The following is a 20,029-nucleotide window of genomic DNA, read 5'->3' on the forward strand; positions in this document are numbered from 1 at the left end:
CTGTTTGGGAAACAAATTGAGAAAATAGAAATGTCTGGTATTTTCTAAATAAGATGTAATGTAGATTGTGATGTAATGTCAAGTATTTTTGTTGAAACCAGCTGGCAACCCTAGTTCAGCAAAGTATTTAATATCTTTCTTTAAGTGTGCTTAATTCCAACTGCAGTCAGGGGGAGTAAAGCACATGCCTAAGTGCTTCACTGAACTGAGGCCTTATTTTAGATGATTGGAGGGGCCAGAAGTAAAAACTTGCTTCTCTCTTAGGACCTCGGATAGGCAGTGACTGTGTTGGTGACAGCTGCAGTGCTAATGTTGAGCAAGGGGGCAGTCAGGTTGTCATCCAAGAAGGCACGCAGATGCTGTTGGATGATGGCCACATAATAAACCATATATACAATGGGAATACTGATGTTTTCACCGCCAATGTTAACTTTTGCTGGGATCTTCAAGAGCTTTAAATTTCAATGGATTTGGGTGTGTCACAGTCCTGTAGCCTCCTTTGTAATTCCCAGCCATCCGGGATAACATGAAGAATAATCTTGAATGACTTCCTGTTTTATTACAGTAGCTTTGCTCTAAAAAGACCGAAACTTTATATTGTGCATTTTAAATAGTGACTAATTCACTATTAGAATTACTAAATAAAATTCTACAACCTTGTTTACACTGGAGTGAACCATTACATTTCAACCTATGTAAATGAATTCGATGGATAATTCTAGTGCGGCTGAGGACATATTTATTTAGCTGACACTTGTTACTGCACTCACTCATTTTACATCACTATGGATCCTTCCACTTCAGGAGTGCCAGTCCTGATTTCCCCTGGCATAAGTGAGAGCTGAAGTAGGCCCTCAGTCTGCGTGTGCCCTTTTGAGTTGTGTGTGCTGTTCTCTCGTCATCACAGATGGCACTAACATTGGATCATGCCAAAGACCACGCATGCAGTCTTATCTCATTGCATCCTGTTTGACTACATAATCAGGGGCTGCACTGATGGAAATTCTCATGCTTTCTTGTTTTGATTTGGATTGCTGCGCTGGACAGTGCATCCTCTCTCTGGTACAGATCAGGCTGAGCTACTGTGATCATTTAAGACAGTTTTGTTTTGCTTTACTCAGGAATTCAGGTGCCATGTGCACAGCAGCTGCTGCAGGGAGAGTCAGTGTACTAAGTAGGGATGATAAAAAGCCCCCCCCCCTTCCTCCCTCCCCAGTAAATGTGTAACCGCTGAAATTTTCAGTGGTTACACATTTACTCACAGGGGGAGAGGTGGCTCTCCGGGAGCTGATGGTTTCAGGGAGCCTGCATAAAAGCCAGCTCCTTGCAAGCACCGACTCTCGTCTGCTCCCCTTCCTTCCATGCTGCTGCCTCTGGTACACTGGTTAACCACTTAACCATATACGCTATCACATCCCTAGTACCAAGGAAACTGAGCGAGTTAAGCTCTGAGTGGGAACCCAGGCTTGCGAGTGACACAGTCTCAAAGCAGCAGTGCTATGAAGGACTTTTCCTTTACAAAACAGACTTGCCCTGTAGTGAGTCAGACAGCCATTGTGCTGCGTGGTCAGGCAGAGCAAGGACTCTATCCATTGGTCAGACATAGATTACAGAAATCTCTTCTCCTTTCCTCCCTGCCTGCCTTTGTGCTAGTCTGGCCTGTTGCTACGACCCAGTAGAGTCCATGCTTCACCTCTGTTACTTGCATTTGAAGCTTTTTACAAACCCAGATTTTCCCAAATATCATTCAAATGACTCGGCTCTTGAATATCACTCACATTTCAGCAAAGCATAATTACCCTTCCCTGTGCTAAAGCCCATCAAGATGCGTGGCAATGCCCTTTCCACCAAGAATACCAGGGTCAAAAACTCTCTCAGCAGCTGTGCCTGTTGAATGCTGGTAGTGCAGGACAGTGCGGTACAAGACACAGATGCATATCAAGACTGCCCCTGCTTCAAAGAGTTTATAATCCAAGGGAGCCAGATGCAGAATAGATTGCATATCCCTGGGAGTGACAAGGCTGTAATCATACATACTGTTCAGTTCCTGTGGACACTAGGGAAGAAAGGACTCTTCAGGAGGGATTTGCAGGAGGGAAGGAGGCTGCCTGGATTGGAATGGAAAGAGTTGCATGGAAGAGAGCACGGATACGAGAGAAATGGATCAATGGGGCATCATGCCAGGTATGACTGGGAGAGCAGAGTGGTCAGGGAAGAGACTAGGGGTACGTCTAGACTACAGGGTTTTGTTGACAGATACTGTCGACAAAGCTTCTGTCGACAAAGAGCGTCTAGACTACATTCAGTTCTGTCAACAAAGCAAGCTGCTTTGTCGACAAAACCCTGTAGTCTAGACACAACCCTACATGCAATAACACCTTCTGTCGACAGAACTCTGTCGACAGAAGGCGTTATGCCTCGTAAAATGAGGTTTACCAGCGTCGACAAAACTGCTGAGTTCTGTCGACGTTATGTCGACAGAACTCAGCGGTAGTGTAGACACAGGTATAGTTTTGTCGACAAAAGTCGACTTTTGTCGACAAAACTCTGTAGTCTAGACACACCCTAGGTTGGAGATGAAGGCCAACGCAAACTTCTGTAAGGACTCAAGAGCTAAGAAATGAATATAAACTTAGGTTCTGACTCAGCTCCCATTGACGTTAATAGAAAAACCCGCAGTGTGAAATGGAAGTCCATGGAAACACCCCCACTGATTTCAGAAAGTTCCTGCTCCAGAGAGATTGATTCCTATTGATGTTGGCTGCCCTTCTCTTTTCCCCTGCAAGCCTTAACTAACCCCACATACTCTTGTATATCTGACATCTTCTCCATTTCCCGGAGTTTTTTCATTTTAATGTATGTGCATCTCCTCCTGAAGACACATTTATTTATTGCATGAATTCTTTTCAGAGGAACTGAGCCATAATTAGTGTCCCTTGGGGTTTCCGAGCCTCCTTCCACTCTGGTGAGTTTCAATGCTCTTTCCTCTTGCACCTTAGTAGCTAGATTTCTTAATTCCCCAACATATGCCTTCCTCAGATCAAAAGCGCTGGTACTGCTGCATTGTGTGAATACGTTCCTTGCCATGCTGAATGCAAGGAACTGGTTGTTATTGCTTCCAAGTTCCCTATTATTCTCAGTCAGAGCCTCTCTCGGACTATGAAGCAGCTGTGGCGTGCCGTCTTCTCTGGCTCTGTGGGTTATTAGGAAGTTTTTTGTAGGTTTGGATGGTATTTGTTACCCAACAGACAGTTAGATACTGTAGTTACAATTCTTAGCAAGAATGGTGTTTCATGGCTTAGCATACCCCGAGAGTTCTCCCAAGGGTTTTTCATTATTTGATCAGAGTAACGCCTAGGGGGCCCCAGCCAAGATTAGAGTACCGTTGTCCTGGGCGCACCCTACAGATTCATAGCAAGTAATAGTCCCTGCCCTGGAGAGTCTACAATCCATATATATAGGATAGAGAAAGAGTGAGATGGGAAACAGGGACACATGGTAAGTCAGTCGCAGAATCAGCACTGGAACCTTTGTCACCTGACTTCCAGTCCAGTGCCCTATCCACTAGCCCACACTGCCTCACGTTCCCATTCTGGTGTCCAAGACACATGTAGTGGGGGGGGGGGGGGGGGCTGTGCTTAACAAACCGTGCATGATACTGGATCCCTGGCGAGGAGAGTACTTACACAAAGCAGCTCTAAGAAAGCTGAACAACTGTAGCCAGCTGGCTGCAATTCTTCACAACCCCAGGAAAGTCTGATTTTTGTGTTGAGTGGAGCAGCTGTCACAAACACTTCGGAGGAAGCTGCTACCAACAGTAATAACCTGGAGGACGGATATTAGGAAGCAGATGTGTCAGATTATGGATGCCCTCCTTGTCAATGAGGCCTCTGCTGAAGGGCCCTTGGCAGCTGTCTGTCCCTGCAGGAACTCTGAATCTCAATGAGATGCCATGTGTGGGAGGGAAGAGAGCAAGCACTGATCTTACCAGTCCCGAGGAAAACAACTGAACTGAAGCTGCTGGATCTGTAAGGGTTTTGCCCTGTTATTCTCACGTTCCTTTCCCGCTGCCCACAGAGCTGATACATTAAAATGAAGCTGATACATTAAAATGAAGGACAGGCCACAGCAAAGGAAAAACACAGGCACCAAGAATGAAGGGAAAAAAATAGGAATTGAACAGAAGGAATTGTGGCAGCAGTAAAGGTAGTGGTGGTGTGAGGTATCAGCCTGTTCAAGCTCTGAAAATGTGGGTGGGACTCTTAAAACACAAGTAGCTACCTTTCTACAACAAATAAGGAGGGGAAGGGTGGCAGAAGCAAGGGTTAACTTGTGACAGAGAATGATAAAAGGGGGAAAAGGAGTAAAGGTCACTAACTCAGAATGAGGGCACTCCAAGAGGGACACCAAGAAGAGAATCCTGGACAACATCTACTGCTCTGAGAGAATCTAAGTAATCTGTGGACAGTGCCCAAAGGAACTCTGCCTGGGTACGTGAGGTCAGAGTGAAAGGAAATAGGTAGAGCTGGGTAGAAAACAGATTTTCCATTGTGCAGGAAAGTCTCACATTTCAAAATTTGGTTTAATTCCACATCGGCAAGTAAACATTTTTCTGCAAAAATAGAAAGTCTAAGAAATATTTGTTTTGGAAATATCAGAATGTTTTGGTTTTGATTTCACCAAAATATCTTGTTTTGTTGTCAAATTGTTTGTTAGGTAATGTCAAAGCATGATAGTATAAAATATTTTGTATTTAATGCATTTCATATGACATATAATGTGATGGGATCCCAGAAGTGCAGCCTGGAACTGTGGGTCTGCCATGTCCCCTTCTGGGAAAATGGTGCGGAGAACCCTGGGTCAGCTGGGGACTCCCCAGCTGATCCTGGGTTCTGCTGAAATGCTGCGGGGAGCCCGGGATCAGTGGGAGAGTCCCCAGCTGACCCTGGCTCCACGTGGCATTTCAAATGGACAGCGCAGCATGGAGCCTGGGGACTCTGAGTCATGACTCTGCACCATGCTGCGCTGCGGCTTTGAAATGCACAAGAGCCCTCAACGGGCTCATTTCAAAGATGAATGCGGAAGTGCCTGTCGAGTAGCTGATGGAAATTCCATCGACTACTTGACTAGTCAATTAACTGCAATTTAACATCCTTACTCCAGGCAAGTCTGGTGGGCATTGCTGAGTCCCCAGGCAAGATTGAGCAGTTCCCCTGGCATGGCCTCATGAAGATGAGTCCTTGAATTCTAGTTCCCTTGCTAGATGGTGACTATTGAATTGATAGTTGTTTGACATCCATCCTGGGCATTGGTTACTCTCCTTGCTGTTGTCTTTTGGGAGCTAATATCTGGCTGATTGTCCAAATTTTAGTGTGTTTTAGTGACAACCACACAACGTGATTTCATAATTTCACAGTTACATTCAGATGAGGAATATGGTGGTTGGAGGGGGCTCCCCTAAGATATAGAGCATCCCATATAATATATGTAACATTTCTAATATATAAATCAAATAATCGTGTAATATAAAAATAGAGATGTATTGAAATTATAAAGTTGAAGTGGAACATTTTTACCTTATCTAAACGAAACATTTTGACTTCCTGCAAAATGTTTTAATTACAGCAAAGTTGCTTTTTCTTGTTCTGTTGAAATTTGTTTGACCAGCTCTAGAGGTAGGCCAGGCTACCAGAGAAGCCTCCATCATCCCGCCCCACACCATAATCCAGCTTTCTCCTCCTGCTGTGAGGAGTGGCTGTTTTGGCCAAGTGTAAAGGGCCAGACTTCCGTTTCCAGGAATGTCAGTCTCTGCTCAGGTGAAAGAGAGCAGGTACAGTGCAGGGAGCAGCAGCTCCGGCTCCTGTATTGCTGTAGCTCAGTCCTGACCTGAATGAATCACCATGAGTCTCTGATTCAGGAAATCCTGTAAGTCCATCGCTGTTTCAGAAGCACTTAAGCAAGCGCTTAAAGTAGGGTTGCCAGATGGCTGAAACAAAAATACCGAACACCCCCTAACCCCCCCCCCCAAAAAAAAACACCTGGAAAAAGTTTTGTTGAAGGGGGGAAAAAAGGGGGAAAAAAAAAAAAAACCTCCAGGAACCTGAATCGCTGCTAGGGGTTACCAGGTAGTCATTAAAAAAAACCGAAAAAAAACCCAGACATGCTTCAGGGGGGGAGGGAGGGAGAAGGACCAGCCAGGAAGGGAGCGGTGCTGGCCGGGAAGGGAAGGGGAGGGGCAACGGGGATGGCCAGGGGAGATGGGGGGGCCAATGGGAAGCAGGGCTGGTCGTGGGGGGCAGGGTTAGGCGGAACAGGGCTGGCCGCGGGATATCGGGGGAGGGAGGAGGGCTGGCTGGGAGTAAGGGGGGGTGGGAAGCACAGCTGGGGGGATATCGGTGGCCGCGAGGGTGGCTGGGAGGAAGGGGAGCCGGGAAGCAGAGCTGGCGGGGGAGTGGGGAGGCTGCAGCAGCGCTGGCCTTGGAGATCAGAAACAGAAATGGGCCAGCAGGAAGCAGAGCTGAAGGGGGGTTGAGGGCCGCGGTGCTGGCCGGGAGGAAGGGGGATTGGGAAGCTCAGCTGGTGGGGGAGGTGCAGCGGCGCTGGCTGGGAGGAAGGGGGGGCAGGAAGCAGAGCTGGGGGGCGTGTAGGGGGGCTGGCCGGGGAAGATCAGGAGAGGAAGTGGGGGAGAACCGGCTGGCCGGGAAGGGGGGGTGAGCAAATCAGCCAGCGGGGAGCGGGACTGACCTGGGCACTTGCTGCCTGTCCTGCGCAGGCTCCTGGCGATGCACAAGCGAGGAGGAGGCTTCCCCTCCTCCTCACACTCAACCGACTGAAGGCTCCCGGTGGCAATCGTGGCCCTGTCTCCCAGCTGGGACTCCCAGCTGCTCCCTCCGCCCCCGCCAGGCTTCCATCCTGTGTGCAGCTGGAAAAATCAGAAAATACCGACATTGCACATGTCCGGTATTTTCTGATGTTTTTTACCGGACAGAGCACACAAACACCAGAGTGTCTGGTACAATACCGGACACCTGGCAACCCTAGCTTAAAGTTAAGTACAGTACTTAGAAAGTCATAAGTCTTCATGGCCTAGTCCAGTGGGACCCAAAACTGTCTGTAAAGTCAACCATCAACTGCATTTTTTTGCAACCTACTTGTGGTCCAAATTTATGTGTGTGCGTGCGGGGGGTGCCATCCATCCACAGCAGCACCCTCCACCCAAGCACAGTAACCCTAATCCCAGCCTCGTGGAAAAAAACCCCTAGTATTGGGATGGGAACAATGGAGAGCCGAGCCCACTCTGCATTTATCCTGCAGCGATGGCAATTCGTCTGTGGAGCTGGACCCCAGAAGTTGCCTGATTTGAGTCTTGCAACCTGGCACATGGGGTCTCAGTACCACTTGGGTCTGGCCCGGCTGCCCCTCTGTCCAGCATGAGGGGCAGCTGAGCCAACCCTGAGCCATGCTGTGACTCTGTGCACCATGTCGATGTCTGGCGTGGAGTCCAGGTCCAGCCCCATAAGATAGTAGCTACTGCTGCAGGGAGAGTGGGGGGCAGGCTCGCTCTCAAACCCTCCCAAGCCTGCAACCCATTTACTACCTTCCTGCCCCCGTGGATTGGTTTAGTTCAAATAGTCTTAAAGGTGTTATCCAGTACCTACTTGGTGGGGTGGGAGGGTTGTAATTGTAGTCCTTCCCACACAGGAAAAACACACACATTTTGATTCATAAAGACCCTGCTTTCGCTAGGCAGTAGCCGCGTCTGTATTACTATAAAAGACATGTTTAACACCTTAGCTGACACAGGTTACAGTGCTAGGCAACATGAGGCAAGTTGTAGTTTTAACATTTAAACAGGGTCAATCTTTAGGGCTGAACACGAGTTAAAAATAAAATGTACTTTGTGCCCACTTGGATTTGATCTTGTTAAAAACAGACCTTTTTATCCTAGTGTAGACAGAGTCCAGGCCCCAGGGAGCAAGGCGATTTCTAAGCGTGAGAAAAGAGGTGATAAAGAGGTGATTTGGGTTTTACTTTTTCTGTTGCTGAATCTCCGCTGAGGAGACGTGACTCATTGCCCAGGAGCAGAATCTCTTGGATGTCTGAATAACCTTCTGCAGAGCACCTGCCAATGGAATAGGCCATTGGTGATTGACATCTGACTATTAGTTGTCCATTTTTCATTCTCTTAAAGGCATGGTGCCTGTTTTGGTTCAGTTCTCATTACAGTTCTGGTGTCATGTTGCTTAGGACTGAGTTTCAGTTATCTCAATGCCTTTATCTTCTTTCACATGTTTTATGTGGGGGTGTGAGCACATGGTTAGTGTCCATTTCCTTGGAGTTCAGTGGAAAACAAAGCAATCCCCCAGAATGGAGTTCTAATAATTATGCAGCCTGGCATCTTTCAGTCTCCATGCAACCACCAGATTAGTCATTTTGTGTATATTGTTATTATTATTTTATTATTACATTATTATACTGTTTTTTGTTTCAAAAGCTTTTGTGTCACCTGCGGTGACTGTTTAGGATTGAAATGGGTGTGGATATTACAAAATCTTCAGGAAACCAGTGTTGTCAACTCTCATAACTTTTTCATGAATCTTGCAATATTTGGGGGTTTATCCCCCTTAAAGCTCCAGCTTCTGGAATCATATGAATTCATGAGACTCTTGGGGAGAAGGGGTTTCCAGTAAAGTTCAAGCCCTCGGGGTGTAGAAGTGCTTGAAAAAACAAATCCAAAAGATTCCAAAACCAAAAAGAAAACGATAAAAGCCTAAAATTAATTATTTTAAGCCAGTCCGATGACATTGGGGGCCTTACTCCTGAATTTTGAATGCTTGGGATTGGCAGAACTGGGAAATCTTCCCAGCACAGGCCTTGCAAACAAAACAGCATCTCCAAGTCTGCGGAGTGTGGTGATTGCTGGTAGGAGCCCTAACCTACTCTTGGTCTCTTTCTCTGCACTTTCTCTTGCTCCTTTAGCCCCTTCAGTTCTGCTTTTCATTTTCATATCTTTCCCCCTCACCTTACCACACATTTTCATCCTTCCTTTTTACTCTGCTTCTTCTCAGTCTTCTTTTCCTTGGTGATCATTTTTCTTCTCTTTCAGTCAGTCTTTCTTCCTTCCTCCCACCCTGACTGATTAGGTTTTGTATTCTAGTGGCACCTACTTGTCCTCTCTGAGACAAGGGCCCTATTGTGCTAGGCCTTTCTATAGACAAGTCCTGGAGCAGAGATAGCTGCTGCCTCAGAGTGTTGGCAGTCTGTGTCAGACAAGACAGAGCATACGTCTCTCTTTTTCTTTTGTTCTCTCTTGTCTGTGTTTGTCTTTTTTCCTGTTCCTTTTCCTTTCCTTCCTCCTTATGTCTGGGTCTCTGTCTCTTTCTCTCGCCTTGCTTCTTCAGCTCTGCCTTCTTGTCTCCATCCTGCTTTTTTCTGGGTTTTCCTCCATCACTTTTCCCTCCTCCCTCTCTGCTTCCAGCTACAGTCTCATTGCTCTGTTTACTCCCTCTTCACTATCACTCTTTCTCTGCTCTGGGTTCTCTCACCCAGTTTGAGCCTCTTCTTTTCGCTGCCCATGGCCATGTCTGTGCTGCCACTTTCCTGCCCTGCAACTTTTTAGCTCAGGGGTGTGAAAAACCTGTGAAGCATGGATATAAATGGACTCCCACCCCTGTGAGCCATGCCCTTGGTTTGGTGATTGCATAGAGCGCTGGGAGAGATGTTCCAGCACTAATGCTGTGATTTACACTTTCATGCTATGGGGGCTTAGGCTTGATGTTTTTTTGCTCCCAGCGGAGATACACCCAGATAAGCACTGATTTTTCCCACCTCTTGGCTCAGGGGAGTGGCAAAGTGGGATTTTTCTGCTCTTTTGTTCTCTTTCACGGCACAGACTAGCTAGCTAGAGCAGCGGTTCCCAACCTTTTCCAGATGGAGACCCATTTTGACAATTCAGGAAGACTTGGTGACCCAAGGCAATTCAAAAATGGGAGGATGCAGGAGGGGGCAGAGCCACCTGGGGAGACACTTGGCGACCCATATTTCCCATAAGTTGGGAAACCCTGAGCTAGAGGCTCACAAACTGTGACTTGAGAATTACCCATCCACCCTAGTGGCTCATAGAGTGAAACATTTGGAGAACTAAGCAGTGAGGGACGGAGGTACTGGAAGGTGAGGTGGGTTTGTAGAAGAGATTTGCTTCTGTGGGCCAGCTGCCAGAGCTCTGGAGTACCTCTAGCTCAGTGGTTCCCAAACTTTTCAGCATCATGCCCGCTTTTTGATTTTTGAGAAACCCTCACGCGCCCCTCACCCCACACCAGCAACATTTTTTGGGGGGGGAGATTGATGGGGGAGAGCTGAGTCGCCTCGCGCCCCCCCCCCCCGAATTTCTTCACACACCCCAATTTGGGAACCCATGCTCTAGCTAGTACTCTGCCCTCCTCATCACATGGATTTATCCAGTATGCATCATTATGCATTATGTGTATCATTGTAGTGCCGTGAACTACACAAACACATAGTGAGAGTCCCTGCCCCAGAACACCTTGCAATCTAAATCGACAAGACAGGAAGGTGAAAAGATTTGCCTGAGGTCACCCCACAGATCTGTGGTAGAGCCAGGAATGGCACTTCAGTCTTGTGATTCGCAGCCCAGTGGCTCACCTACTAGCCTAGTGGTCTCCAACCTTTTTACACCCAAGATCACTTTTTAAATGACAGACCAAGCCAAGATCTACCACCCCGCCCCTTCCTTGAAGCCCCGCCCCTTCCTTGAAGCCCCGCCCCCTCTATTCTCCTCCTCTCCATCACTTGCTATCCCCAATCCTTATACTGCTGCTTATTTTTTTTTAATTCTTCTGTAGGAAGAGGTTTTTCCAACATTTGGCCTGTCTACACTGGACCAAATGTCAGAAAAAAACCCCTTCTTTTGGAAGCCACCTTATTCCTTGTGGAAAGAGGAATATAGGGGTGACCAAAAGAGCCTGTTTGCTCTTCCACTAAAAAAGCGGAAGAACAAACGCAACTCTGGATGCAGAAGAGTTTTTCTGGGATATCTCCAGAATCCTGAAAAACTCCTGCTGTCTAGCTGGACCCTTGCTGTGTTGAGACAGGATGTGTAGGCTCTGGGGTGGGAATGAGGGATTTGGGTGTGGGAAGGGGTGAGGTGTGCGTGCAAGCTCTGGGAGGAAATCTGGATGCAGGAGGAGGTGGAGAAGGGGATACTGGCTTGGGGAGGGGGCTCCAGGCCAGGCAGTGTTGGGATACTAAGCAAGCCACAGGCTTGCGGATGTAAGGGTGCAAGAATCTGGGTTGGGGTATGTGAGGGGCTGAGGGCAGGAGGTTCCAGTGTTTGATAGGCTCAGATCTAGGTTCTGGGGAAGGGGGAATGTAGGAGTGGTTGTGGCCAGATGGGGGCTTGGCCCCAATTGGGGGTTTGTTGGCCAGGATTCATTTTTAAATAGAATACTATGTTAAACACAAAAAGTTTCTGCATTGTCTTTATTTATGAGAATGGCAGGGAACCTGCCTTGAGTCAGGGGTCACTGACCCATAGAAAAGTCATTTGGGAGCAGGGGACACTGTACTGGGGAGGGGTGCTAGTGGGTTCTGGAGCAGGGAACAGGGTGCCAGTGGGGGCAGGGGAGAGGGGGCAGGGTGCCAGGACAGGTTTCTGCAGCAGAGGTCAGGGTGCTGGGGGGGACAGGTTTCTGCAGAGGGGAGCAGGGGGACAGGTTTCTGTAGTAGGAGACAGGGTGCCAGAAGGAACTGGTTTCTGCAGGGGGGGCAGGGTGCCGGGGGACAAGTTTCTGCAGGGGGGGCAGGTTTCTGCAGCGGGGTTGGGGGGGCAAGGGAGAAGGAACAGGAGGGCAGGAGACAAGTTGGGGCAGAGGAGAGGGAACAAGGTTGGGGACAGGGAGTTCCCTACACCAGCCACGGAGGGAAGCCTCCGACCCGCACTCCCTCCGGACTGACCGCAGGGCAGCTGGGCTGGAGCGAAGAAAAACGGCTGCCCGGCCAGCTGGCCATGGCGCTCAGCCAGGGTGCCACCAAGCTCCACGTGGGCAGGCACAGTTCCTTAAGCTGGAGGGATGACTAGATAATTCATTGTGGCTTTATTTTGAGGAGTGTCTTTCACATCGACTGAATCCCTGCATGCTTTGGAGAGTTAATACAGAGCTAGTGACCGCAGAGAGAGAGGGACATTAAGAGGCAAAGGGGAGGTGTGTTTTCAGATGAGAACTGATAATAGATGGAGAGTTAAAGACCAAAGAGACACAGGAAGCAGAAGCACCTATAGAGGAGAAGGCTCCCTCTTGAAGCAGTAGTGAGATTGCATGACAGGATCGTGACTGCTAAGACAAGGAAATTTCCTGGGTGTTTCTCCATGGTTTATTGCATTATCAGTAAAGGGTCTTAACAAACTACTCTTGTGAAAGCCAGGGTCCTCCGCTCAGCCAAAGACCAGGAAAGGAAGTGACCCTGAAATGGTTTTTACTTTACTGCGGTCTTCCTGGTGGGAGACATCAGGTACTGAGACTGTATTTGTCATTGAAGGTTCTGTGACTGCTTCTCCAAGTGGCGCTTTGGAGTTTCTAGCTGGCACCATTACCTCCAACGAGTGGAGCTCTCCCACCTCCCCTGAGGGGAGCAACGACTCGGGGGGCAGCGAGGCCTTGGACAAGCCCATCGACAATGATGCCGAGGGTGTGTGGAGTCCGGACATTGAGCAGAGCTTCCAGGAAGCGTTAGCCATCTACCCACCATGCGGGCGGCGGAAAATCATCCTGTCGGACGAGGGCAAGATGTATGGTAAGGAGAATGGAGGGAGCGTCCCACCATCTCAGGAGTGAGATCTGTGCAAACCCATTTATCCTGCCATGTATGATGGTAGGAGTGAAATCTTGCTCTCCTGGAGATGGCCCAGAACATGCAGCAGCTCAGATCCAATACATTTTAACAGATCAGAATTGCAAAAAGAAGTGAGGGAGGCTCAAAATTGGGTTTAAAAGAGGCTTTTTCAAGGAGACCCATTAAGTGCCAACCTGGAACTGGAATGTTGCTGATACAGGTTTTGGATAAGTACAAGCAGGGCTTGACAAAATGCGGCGAGATCTACTCGCCAGCCCCGCACCGCGCATGCGCCAGACTGGCACCGCACATGTGCGCAGCGCCGGTGAACAGGGTGAACGGCTGAAATCTACTCGCCACGGGCAAGTAGATACAGCGATTTGTCGAGCCCTGAGTATAACACAACCTGTGCCTGTCTGCCTTTGGTGGCATCCCCCACAACCATCTGTGGTTTGGTGCTGAAGGTTCCAGGTTCAGTCTTCACTGATGGCCTTGGTGTATGTGTCCAGGGTTTGTTACACTGCCTCGTTGTGTGGCCTTTGAGTGGGGAACTCTTTGAGAACAAGCTGGTATGAATTCTGCTCTCTACACTTCCTGGTGACAAAATTTTGTCTACTTCCAAGCCTGGTATGAATATTTTTCACATGTGGGCTGTTCTCAGGTGCCTTGCACAGTGCTCTTCTTTTCCTCTAAGGTCAGACTGATAGGGACAGTAGCTTCCTATGGTCAGGAATAAAGAGAGGTGTTGGCCTGCAGCAAAAGGGTAAAGTATCTGTGAAGAGCTGGTACAGAGTGTGTGCTGTAGTGGGAGTGGCCCCTCCAGGATTGTCTATACCGGAAAGGTGGTATCTATTTTGAGTTAAGTGGCAATCAGCTAATGCAAGGGGAGGGGGGAGACCTTTACTGAAGACAATAGGTGTTAAGAGGAAAAATCCTAGTGCTTCTGTGGTACAACCAAATGAGGTGCTGAGATGGCACAAGCTGTGTTCAAAAGTCTCCGACTGATTGGCTTCTGATGGGCCCATCTAGAGGCCGTGCCTTCAGTTTGGCATGGGTGGAGTTTTTCAAAGCCCTTTTCTACAGAAGGAAGGTTTTACCAGTTACACTTGCATGGTGTTGCACTTACAGGAATGGTTCTCAACTAGGTCCACAGAGTATTTTCTATGGGGGTCCGCAAAATACTTAGATTGAAAACAGACAGAACAGAAGTCAGCTCTGTGTACAGAGAGGAGATTGCCAAAGGCGTCTACACTTCCATTTAAAAATGTTTAGGGGCCCACCAGTGAAAAAAGTTTTAGAAACCTGACCTAGACGGTATTTCTTCACTGCAGAGTTGGCCTTGGCTCTAACCTATAAAACCCTCCCATAAAACCCTCTGAACTGAGTCTCGTGCTACTCTAAACCCAGACAGCCTGTCCCAGCTGGGACAGTAGGTTGCTAACCCTCCTATTTCACAATGAGGATGCTAAACCACTTGAGTACTCATGGTCCTCCTTTGTCTTCCCATGCCAGGAAGGACAGACAGGTTCTCCAACAATTCCCCAGGGAAGAATCATAGAGGATCACAATCACCTCAGGGAATGTGTGTGGCCTCACCAAGTCCTAGCAGCACACTTGGGCAAGTGTAGCACCAATGAGCAGACAGTAGCGTGGTTAGGACTTTGCAGTGTGGCTGTCGGCAACTGTGTTAGGCTGACCCAGGTCCTCACAAGTGGATGCCAAACCCCTGGTTTAGCTCTGCAGTGAAGACATAGTCATAGTTACCCTGGTATTATTGCTTGTATTAATATTGGAATAAGGGTGTCCACCCAGAGTATAATCTATATATGTATTTTTAGAGGTTCTGTCTATGAGTTCATTTGTTCAGGAACTCCTTCTCAAAGGTAAGTGCTAGGTTCACCAAATTTGTTATGCAGCTTCTTCTTCTCCTGAATTAAAGCATGGTCAGGGTTTGGCTGTACCAGAACAACCAGAAACCCTGGGAAAGGGACAGTTTTCCATAACAACCAAAGGGAGGGTCTGCTGTTTGGTAGGACACAATACTGATACTATCCACTGAGGGCAGCCATATCACCAAGGCTATGTCTAAACTATGAACCTCTTCCACAAAAGGAAATGCAAATAGAGCGCTCATTTGCATAGGTCACACTCTCATTTGCATTTCCTCCTCAGATCCCTTTTGCACAAGAGGTTTTTGCGCAAAAAAGCTGTGTAGACTCAAAAAGGAGCTGTCTATGCAGCACTTTTTGCACGAAAACCTCTTGCGCAAAAGGGATCTGAGAAGGAAATGCAAATGAGAGTGCAACCTATGTAGATGAGCGCTCCATTTGCATTTCGTCTTGTGGAAGAGGCTCGTAGTTTAGACGTAGCTCAAGGGAATGATCAGCAGGCCTGGAGTTCTACCATCTTGCCTGCCAATGCACTGGGTAAGTAGCCCCGCCCCAAACCCTTCACCCCTCTTGGCCCTGGGTTGCAGCGCTGGAGCGGGGAAAAATGGCCTCTGATGGCCGGAGGTGGGACTGGGGGAGAGAAAACACCCCGGCAGCTGGGGGTTGCAGGGGAGGGAGAAAATGCCCCCGGCGACCAGAGGGCTGCTGGGTAGGAGAGAAAACACCCCTGGTGGGTGGGGGGTGGGAGGCTGAGGAGAGAGAAAAGACCTGTGCTGGATGGGGCCTTCAGCCCCACATCACCCTTCCCACCCTCACTCTCCCACTTCCCTCCCACCCCAGCCTCCTGCACTGCCCCCTCCAACATTCACATAGCCCTGCTCTAGTTCTCGTTCTCGTTCTCGTTCTCTCACACACACACACACACACACACACACACACACACACACACACACACACACACACACACACACACACGTCACCAGCTCCCTGCCCCGAAGGACTCAAGCACTGGGTAAATCTTTTTTAAAATCACACCTTTATTTATAACTCAAAGTGTTCCAAGGCCTTATTTTAAAATTGACCTTGCTCATCTTCCTTGATTATGAAATGTAGATTATCAGCACACTTAACACCATCTGTAATTACTTCCATTAACATAAAAACATCCCAGTAAAACCAGGTTGTTTTGTTTGGGTGGGGTTTTTTTGGTTTGGTTTTAAACATTCTGTGCAGTATTTGTAAACAAAACATGGCGGTGATGTGACAGGCTGGGCATGAGACTCAGGAAGTGGAGCTGACAAGATGCAAGAGAATTCACTTAGGAAGAAAACGAGAACAGAAGGGAAACTGACAAGTAAACTAAGGGCCTGATCCAAAGTCTGTTGAAGTTTAATGAAAGGACTCCTGTTAATTTCACTGGGCTTTGGGTCAGGCCTTAGTTGAGCAAAAAGGTCAAAGTCAGTAATGCATCCTCACGGGCAAGGAGTAGACCAGACTTATGGGCGAAGAAGTGTGATTCACTACCCATGCTGGGATGGAACAATGTCCCTGGTTTCCTCGGTGCTCCTCTATCCAATGAGGATGGTGAGTTCAAGGCACCCCTGGCAGGCCCCCAGCCACTGATTTATACCCTTCTTGGCTCACATGTCTCTGGTGTCCATGCCACGGAAGAGGTGTCCAATGCGTGATCTATCGAAAGGTCTGACCACAAAGAGATGTAAATATAGTCCTGATGTCATCTTTGCAGTTTATAAGCTGGTGTGTTGAACAGGACAAACTGTGTGTGCAGCAGGCCCAGCCAGCAAGGGAAAATTATACAGTAAAACTCCGATGGTCTGGCATCTGATGGTCCGGCACCATCAGGAACCCGGAAGTGCTCCGGGCAGCCGGACCATTGGAGCTGCTCTGCCCCCGGCTTCCCCGATTCAGCTGCTGCTAAAACTGACCAGCGGCTGAATCGGGGAAGCTGGGGGGAAAGTAGCTGAAGTGCTGCCGGTAGGTCCCGTAGCGCTGCCCCTCGGGGCTGTGGGACCAACCCAGCAGCACCCCAGCTGTCCCCGATTCAGCCGCTGCTGAAACTGACCAGCGGCTGACTCCAGGAAGCCTGAGGCAGAGCTGCTCTGCCCCGGCTTCCTGGAATCAGCCCCTGATCGGTTTCAGCAGCAGCTGACTTGGGTACACCTGGGTCAGAGCATCTGGGGTGCTGCCTGGTTGGTCTCCGCAGCGCCGAGGTGCGGCGCTGCAGGGGACCAACCCCTCAGTGCCCCAGCTGCTCTGTCCCAGGCGTCCCGATTCAGTTGCTGTTGAGACTGACCAGCGGCTGACTCTAGGAAGCCTGGGGCAGAGCTGCTCTGCCCCGGCTTCCTGGAGTCAGCCGCTGGTCAGTATCAGCAGCGGCTGACTTGTGGACGCCTGGGACAGAGCAGCTGGGTGCTGCCAGAGTTGGTCCAGTAGCGCCGCTCCTCAGTGCTGTGGGACCAACCCGGCAGCCCCCCAGCTGCTCTGCCCCAGGCATCCTGATTCAGCCGCTGCTGAAACTGACCAGCGGCTGACTCCAGGAAGCCCGGGGCAGAGCAGCTCTGCCTGGGGCTTCCTGGAGTCAGCCGCTGATCAGTATCAGCAGCGGCTAACTCGGGGACACCTGGGGCAGAGAAGCTGGGGTGCTGCCGGGTTGGTCTCGCCGCGCCAAGGGTTGGCGCTACCGGACCAACCAGGCAGCACTCCAGCTGCTCTGCTGCAGGCGTCCCCGATTCAGCCGCTGCTGAAACTGACCAGCAGTGGCTGAATCAAGGACGCCTGGGGCAGAGCCGGACTATCGGAAGGGAGGGCTATGAGCGGTCTGGGGTGGCATCTTCCCCACCACACCCGACCCCACCCCAGACTCCTCATATCCCCCCCTTCCGATAGTCCGGCATATCTGATAATCCGGCACCCCCTGGGTCCTAAAGGTGCCGGATTATCGGAAGTTTACTGTACAATGTGTTTGATCTGCAAAGAATTCACTTACCTGGAGGCAGGAGAAGCTACAGAAAGTACATGCCCCTCTCCCAGAACTCTTCCACTGTCTCAAATCAGGAGGTGGCCTACACAGATTGACTTTTTCTGGCATGATAGCCCAGTTCTCTAGGGGTACATCTACACTGCAGGCTAACATCAAACTAAGCTAAGTAGCTTCAGCTATGTTAATTGCGGAGCTGAAGTTGAAGTACTTTACCTCGACTTTTGGCACTGTATACATTGCAGGAAGTCGAAGGGAGAACGCTCTTCCTTTGACTTCCTTTACACCTCGTGGAAGCAGGACTACCGGCATCGACCGCAATTTCCCTCTCAGTTTGAATTAGCGTGTCTTCTCTACACCTGCTAATTCAAACCCTGAAAGATTGACAGCGGCAACTTCGATCTTCCTCTGCAGTGGAGATGGACCCTAGGGGTATGTCTAGACTACATGCCTTTGGTGACAGAGGCATGTAGATTAGGCTACCCGGCATAGGAAAATGAAGCGGCGATTTAAATAATTGCCGCTTCATTTAAATTTAAATGGCTGCCGCCCTGTACTGATCAGCTATTTGTCAGCTCAGCGCTCTAGTCTGGACGCTCCACAGTCGACATCAAAGGCATTTGTCGACCTCCCTGGTAAACCTCATCCCACGAGGTGTCCTGCCTTAAGAATGAAATTGCTTTTCACCGTGGTGGATAACACCTAAGCTGTTCAGAACTGGTTACCTTGGTTTAGTTTGTTCTTGTAAATGTATCGACCTAAGCCAGGGACGGTAGATGTGTATTTTCCAATAGTTTAATTGATTTAAAATCGCGCCTTTACTGAAACCGGTGTGCGTTTCAGAAGGAGGGTAAGGGGGGGGAGGTTAGTGTCTATGACATAATGATATTAGGGGTGGTAATTGGGGAAGCAGTCTTTGTAATGGGAAAGGTAGTTAGCATCCTTACAAAGATAGCTCACCCTCCCCCCTCCCGTTCTAAATTCTGATTTGTCAATTTTAGATGTGTTCACTTTTTTTGATTGTATCCCTTTGGTATATATGGTCGTGCCAATTTTCTTCCACAGTTTGATCTGAGGAAGTGGGTCTGGCCCAGGAAAGCTCATCACCTAATAAACCATCTTGTTAGTCTTTAAAGTGCTACATGGTCCTGTATTTTGTTTTTACATCCCTAGTGCTCTGGGGGGACCCTCCAGAGAATATCCGTGTAGGGCGAATTGCTTAGAGACCAAGCTACCATAGCTCAGGACAGAGATTCCTCCGCTATAAGGCACCAAACCTGTCACACAGAGAATTTCCGTTTCACCCCACTAGCTAGTACAAAGTCACACAAGCATTTCTCTCAGGCACTCCTGTTCCCATGTAGCCAGGGCCTTTTACAGCCTGTTTTTCATATCATGGAAAAGCACAGCAACAAGGTGGGGTTTGGAGTCACACGAGCAACTCACGTGTCCCATGCATGAGTCACTACTTTGCAGGTGGACAACATTGCTCCTCATGCTAGTCTGCACCTTCACAGGGAAGCTTATCCGATAAGGATTGGCACCTCCAGCGCCCATTGTCCGTCAGTTACTCCTATTCAACTTGAATGGTCCTGTCACAGCAGGCTGGCCAAATGTCTCACTCAAGGGACTACTCAAGATCAAACACACTGAAATACAAGCACAGAGCCAAATACAAACATGACACATGCGTAGACATAGCATAATCCTAACCAGCAAGTCATCAGCTATTCATAGATACCTCACCTTGGCTCACTGTGTACCAAACGTATTGCAATATGGAACAGTGGTTGCAACAGTGATCTATATCGTCCTGTTTTAATCCGATAATGTCACAGACCTGTATTTCTTACAGTAGTGGTAAGGCAGCTTTCAATAAGAATTGCATTGTAAAAGGTGCTTGTGATTGCCTGCTGCAATATCAGTGAGGGTTAGACAACAAATGGCTGCTGTTTTTCACCTTCTCAGACAATATTGTGCCCTTGGGGCAATGATATAAATGACTGTGTGTCTGCTCGGGAAGCCGAGGTTGCCGCCAGGTTAACATCGTCCTTCAGGAGCTGGAAAGGTAGTACACCAGTGCCGTGTCCAGATGACCGTGACTAGAGGGGGGAATTGTACACACCAGGGAGGACAGAAAAATAACCAACGGGGAGACAGCAAGATTAGAAATAGAGCAAAAAAAAGAAAAAAACCCAGCCAGTGAGATTCAGCAAGAAAGAATGCAGCTCAGTCACCCAAGAGAAAGTCAATCCAAAGTGCAGCCATTCCAAGAGAAGGGGGGCACCAAGGA

General features: G+C 48.8%; 1 protein-coding gene across 2 annotated transcripts in view; it reads left to right on the forward strand.

Annotated features, from left to right (window-relative positions):
- Nucleotides 1-20,029, forward strand: part of TEAD4 (TEA domain transcription factor 4) — an 81,106-nt gene that overhangs the window by 7,234 nt on the left and 53,843 nt on the right. The window contains exons 1-2 of one of the 2 annotated variants that reach the window (XM_075900376.1): nt 2,951-2,965; nt 12,556-12,810. The exons of the other annotated variant lie outside the window; for it this stretch is intronic. Of the exons in view, the coding sequence (XP_075756491.1) occupies nt 12,804-12,810 (7 nt within the window). The 5' untranslated portion in view covers nt 2,951-2,965; nt 12,556-12,803. Of the gene's footprint in view, nt 1-2,950; nt 2,966-12,555; nt 12,811-20,029 lie in introns of those variants that run through there. 2 annotated transcript variants of the gene reach the window in all.

This window comes from Pelodiscus sinensis, chromosome 1, assembly GCF_049634645.1.
Source record: "Pelodiscus sinensis isolate JC-2024 chromosome 1, ASM4963464v1, whole genome shotgun sequence".
Lineage (NCBI taxonomy): Eukaryota > Metazoa > Chordata > Testudines > Trionychidae > Pelodiscus > Pelodiscus sinensis.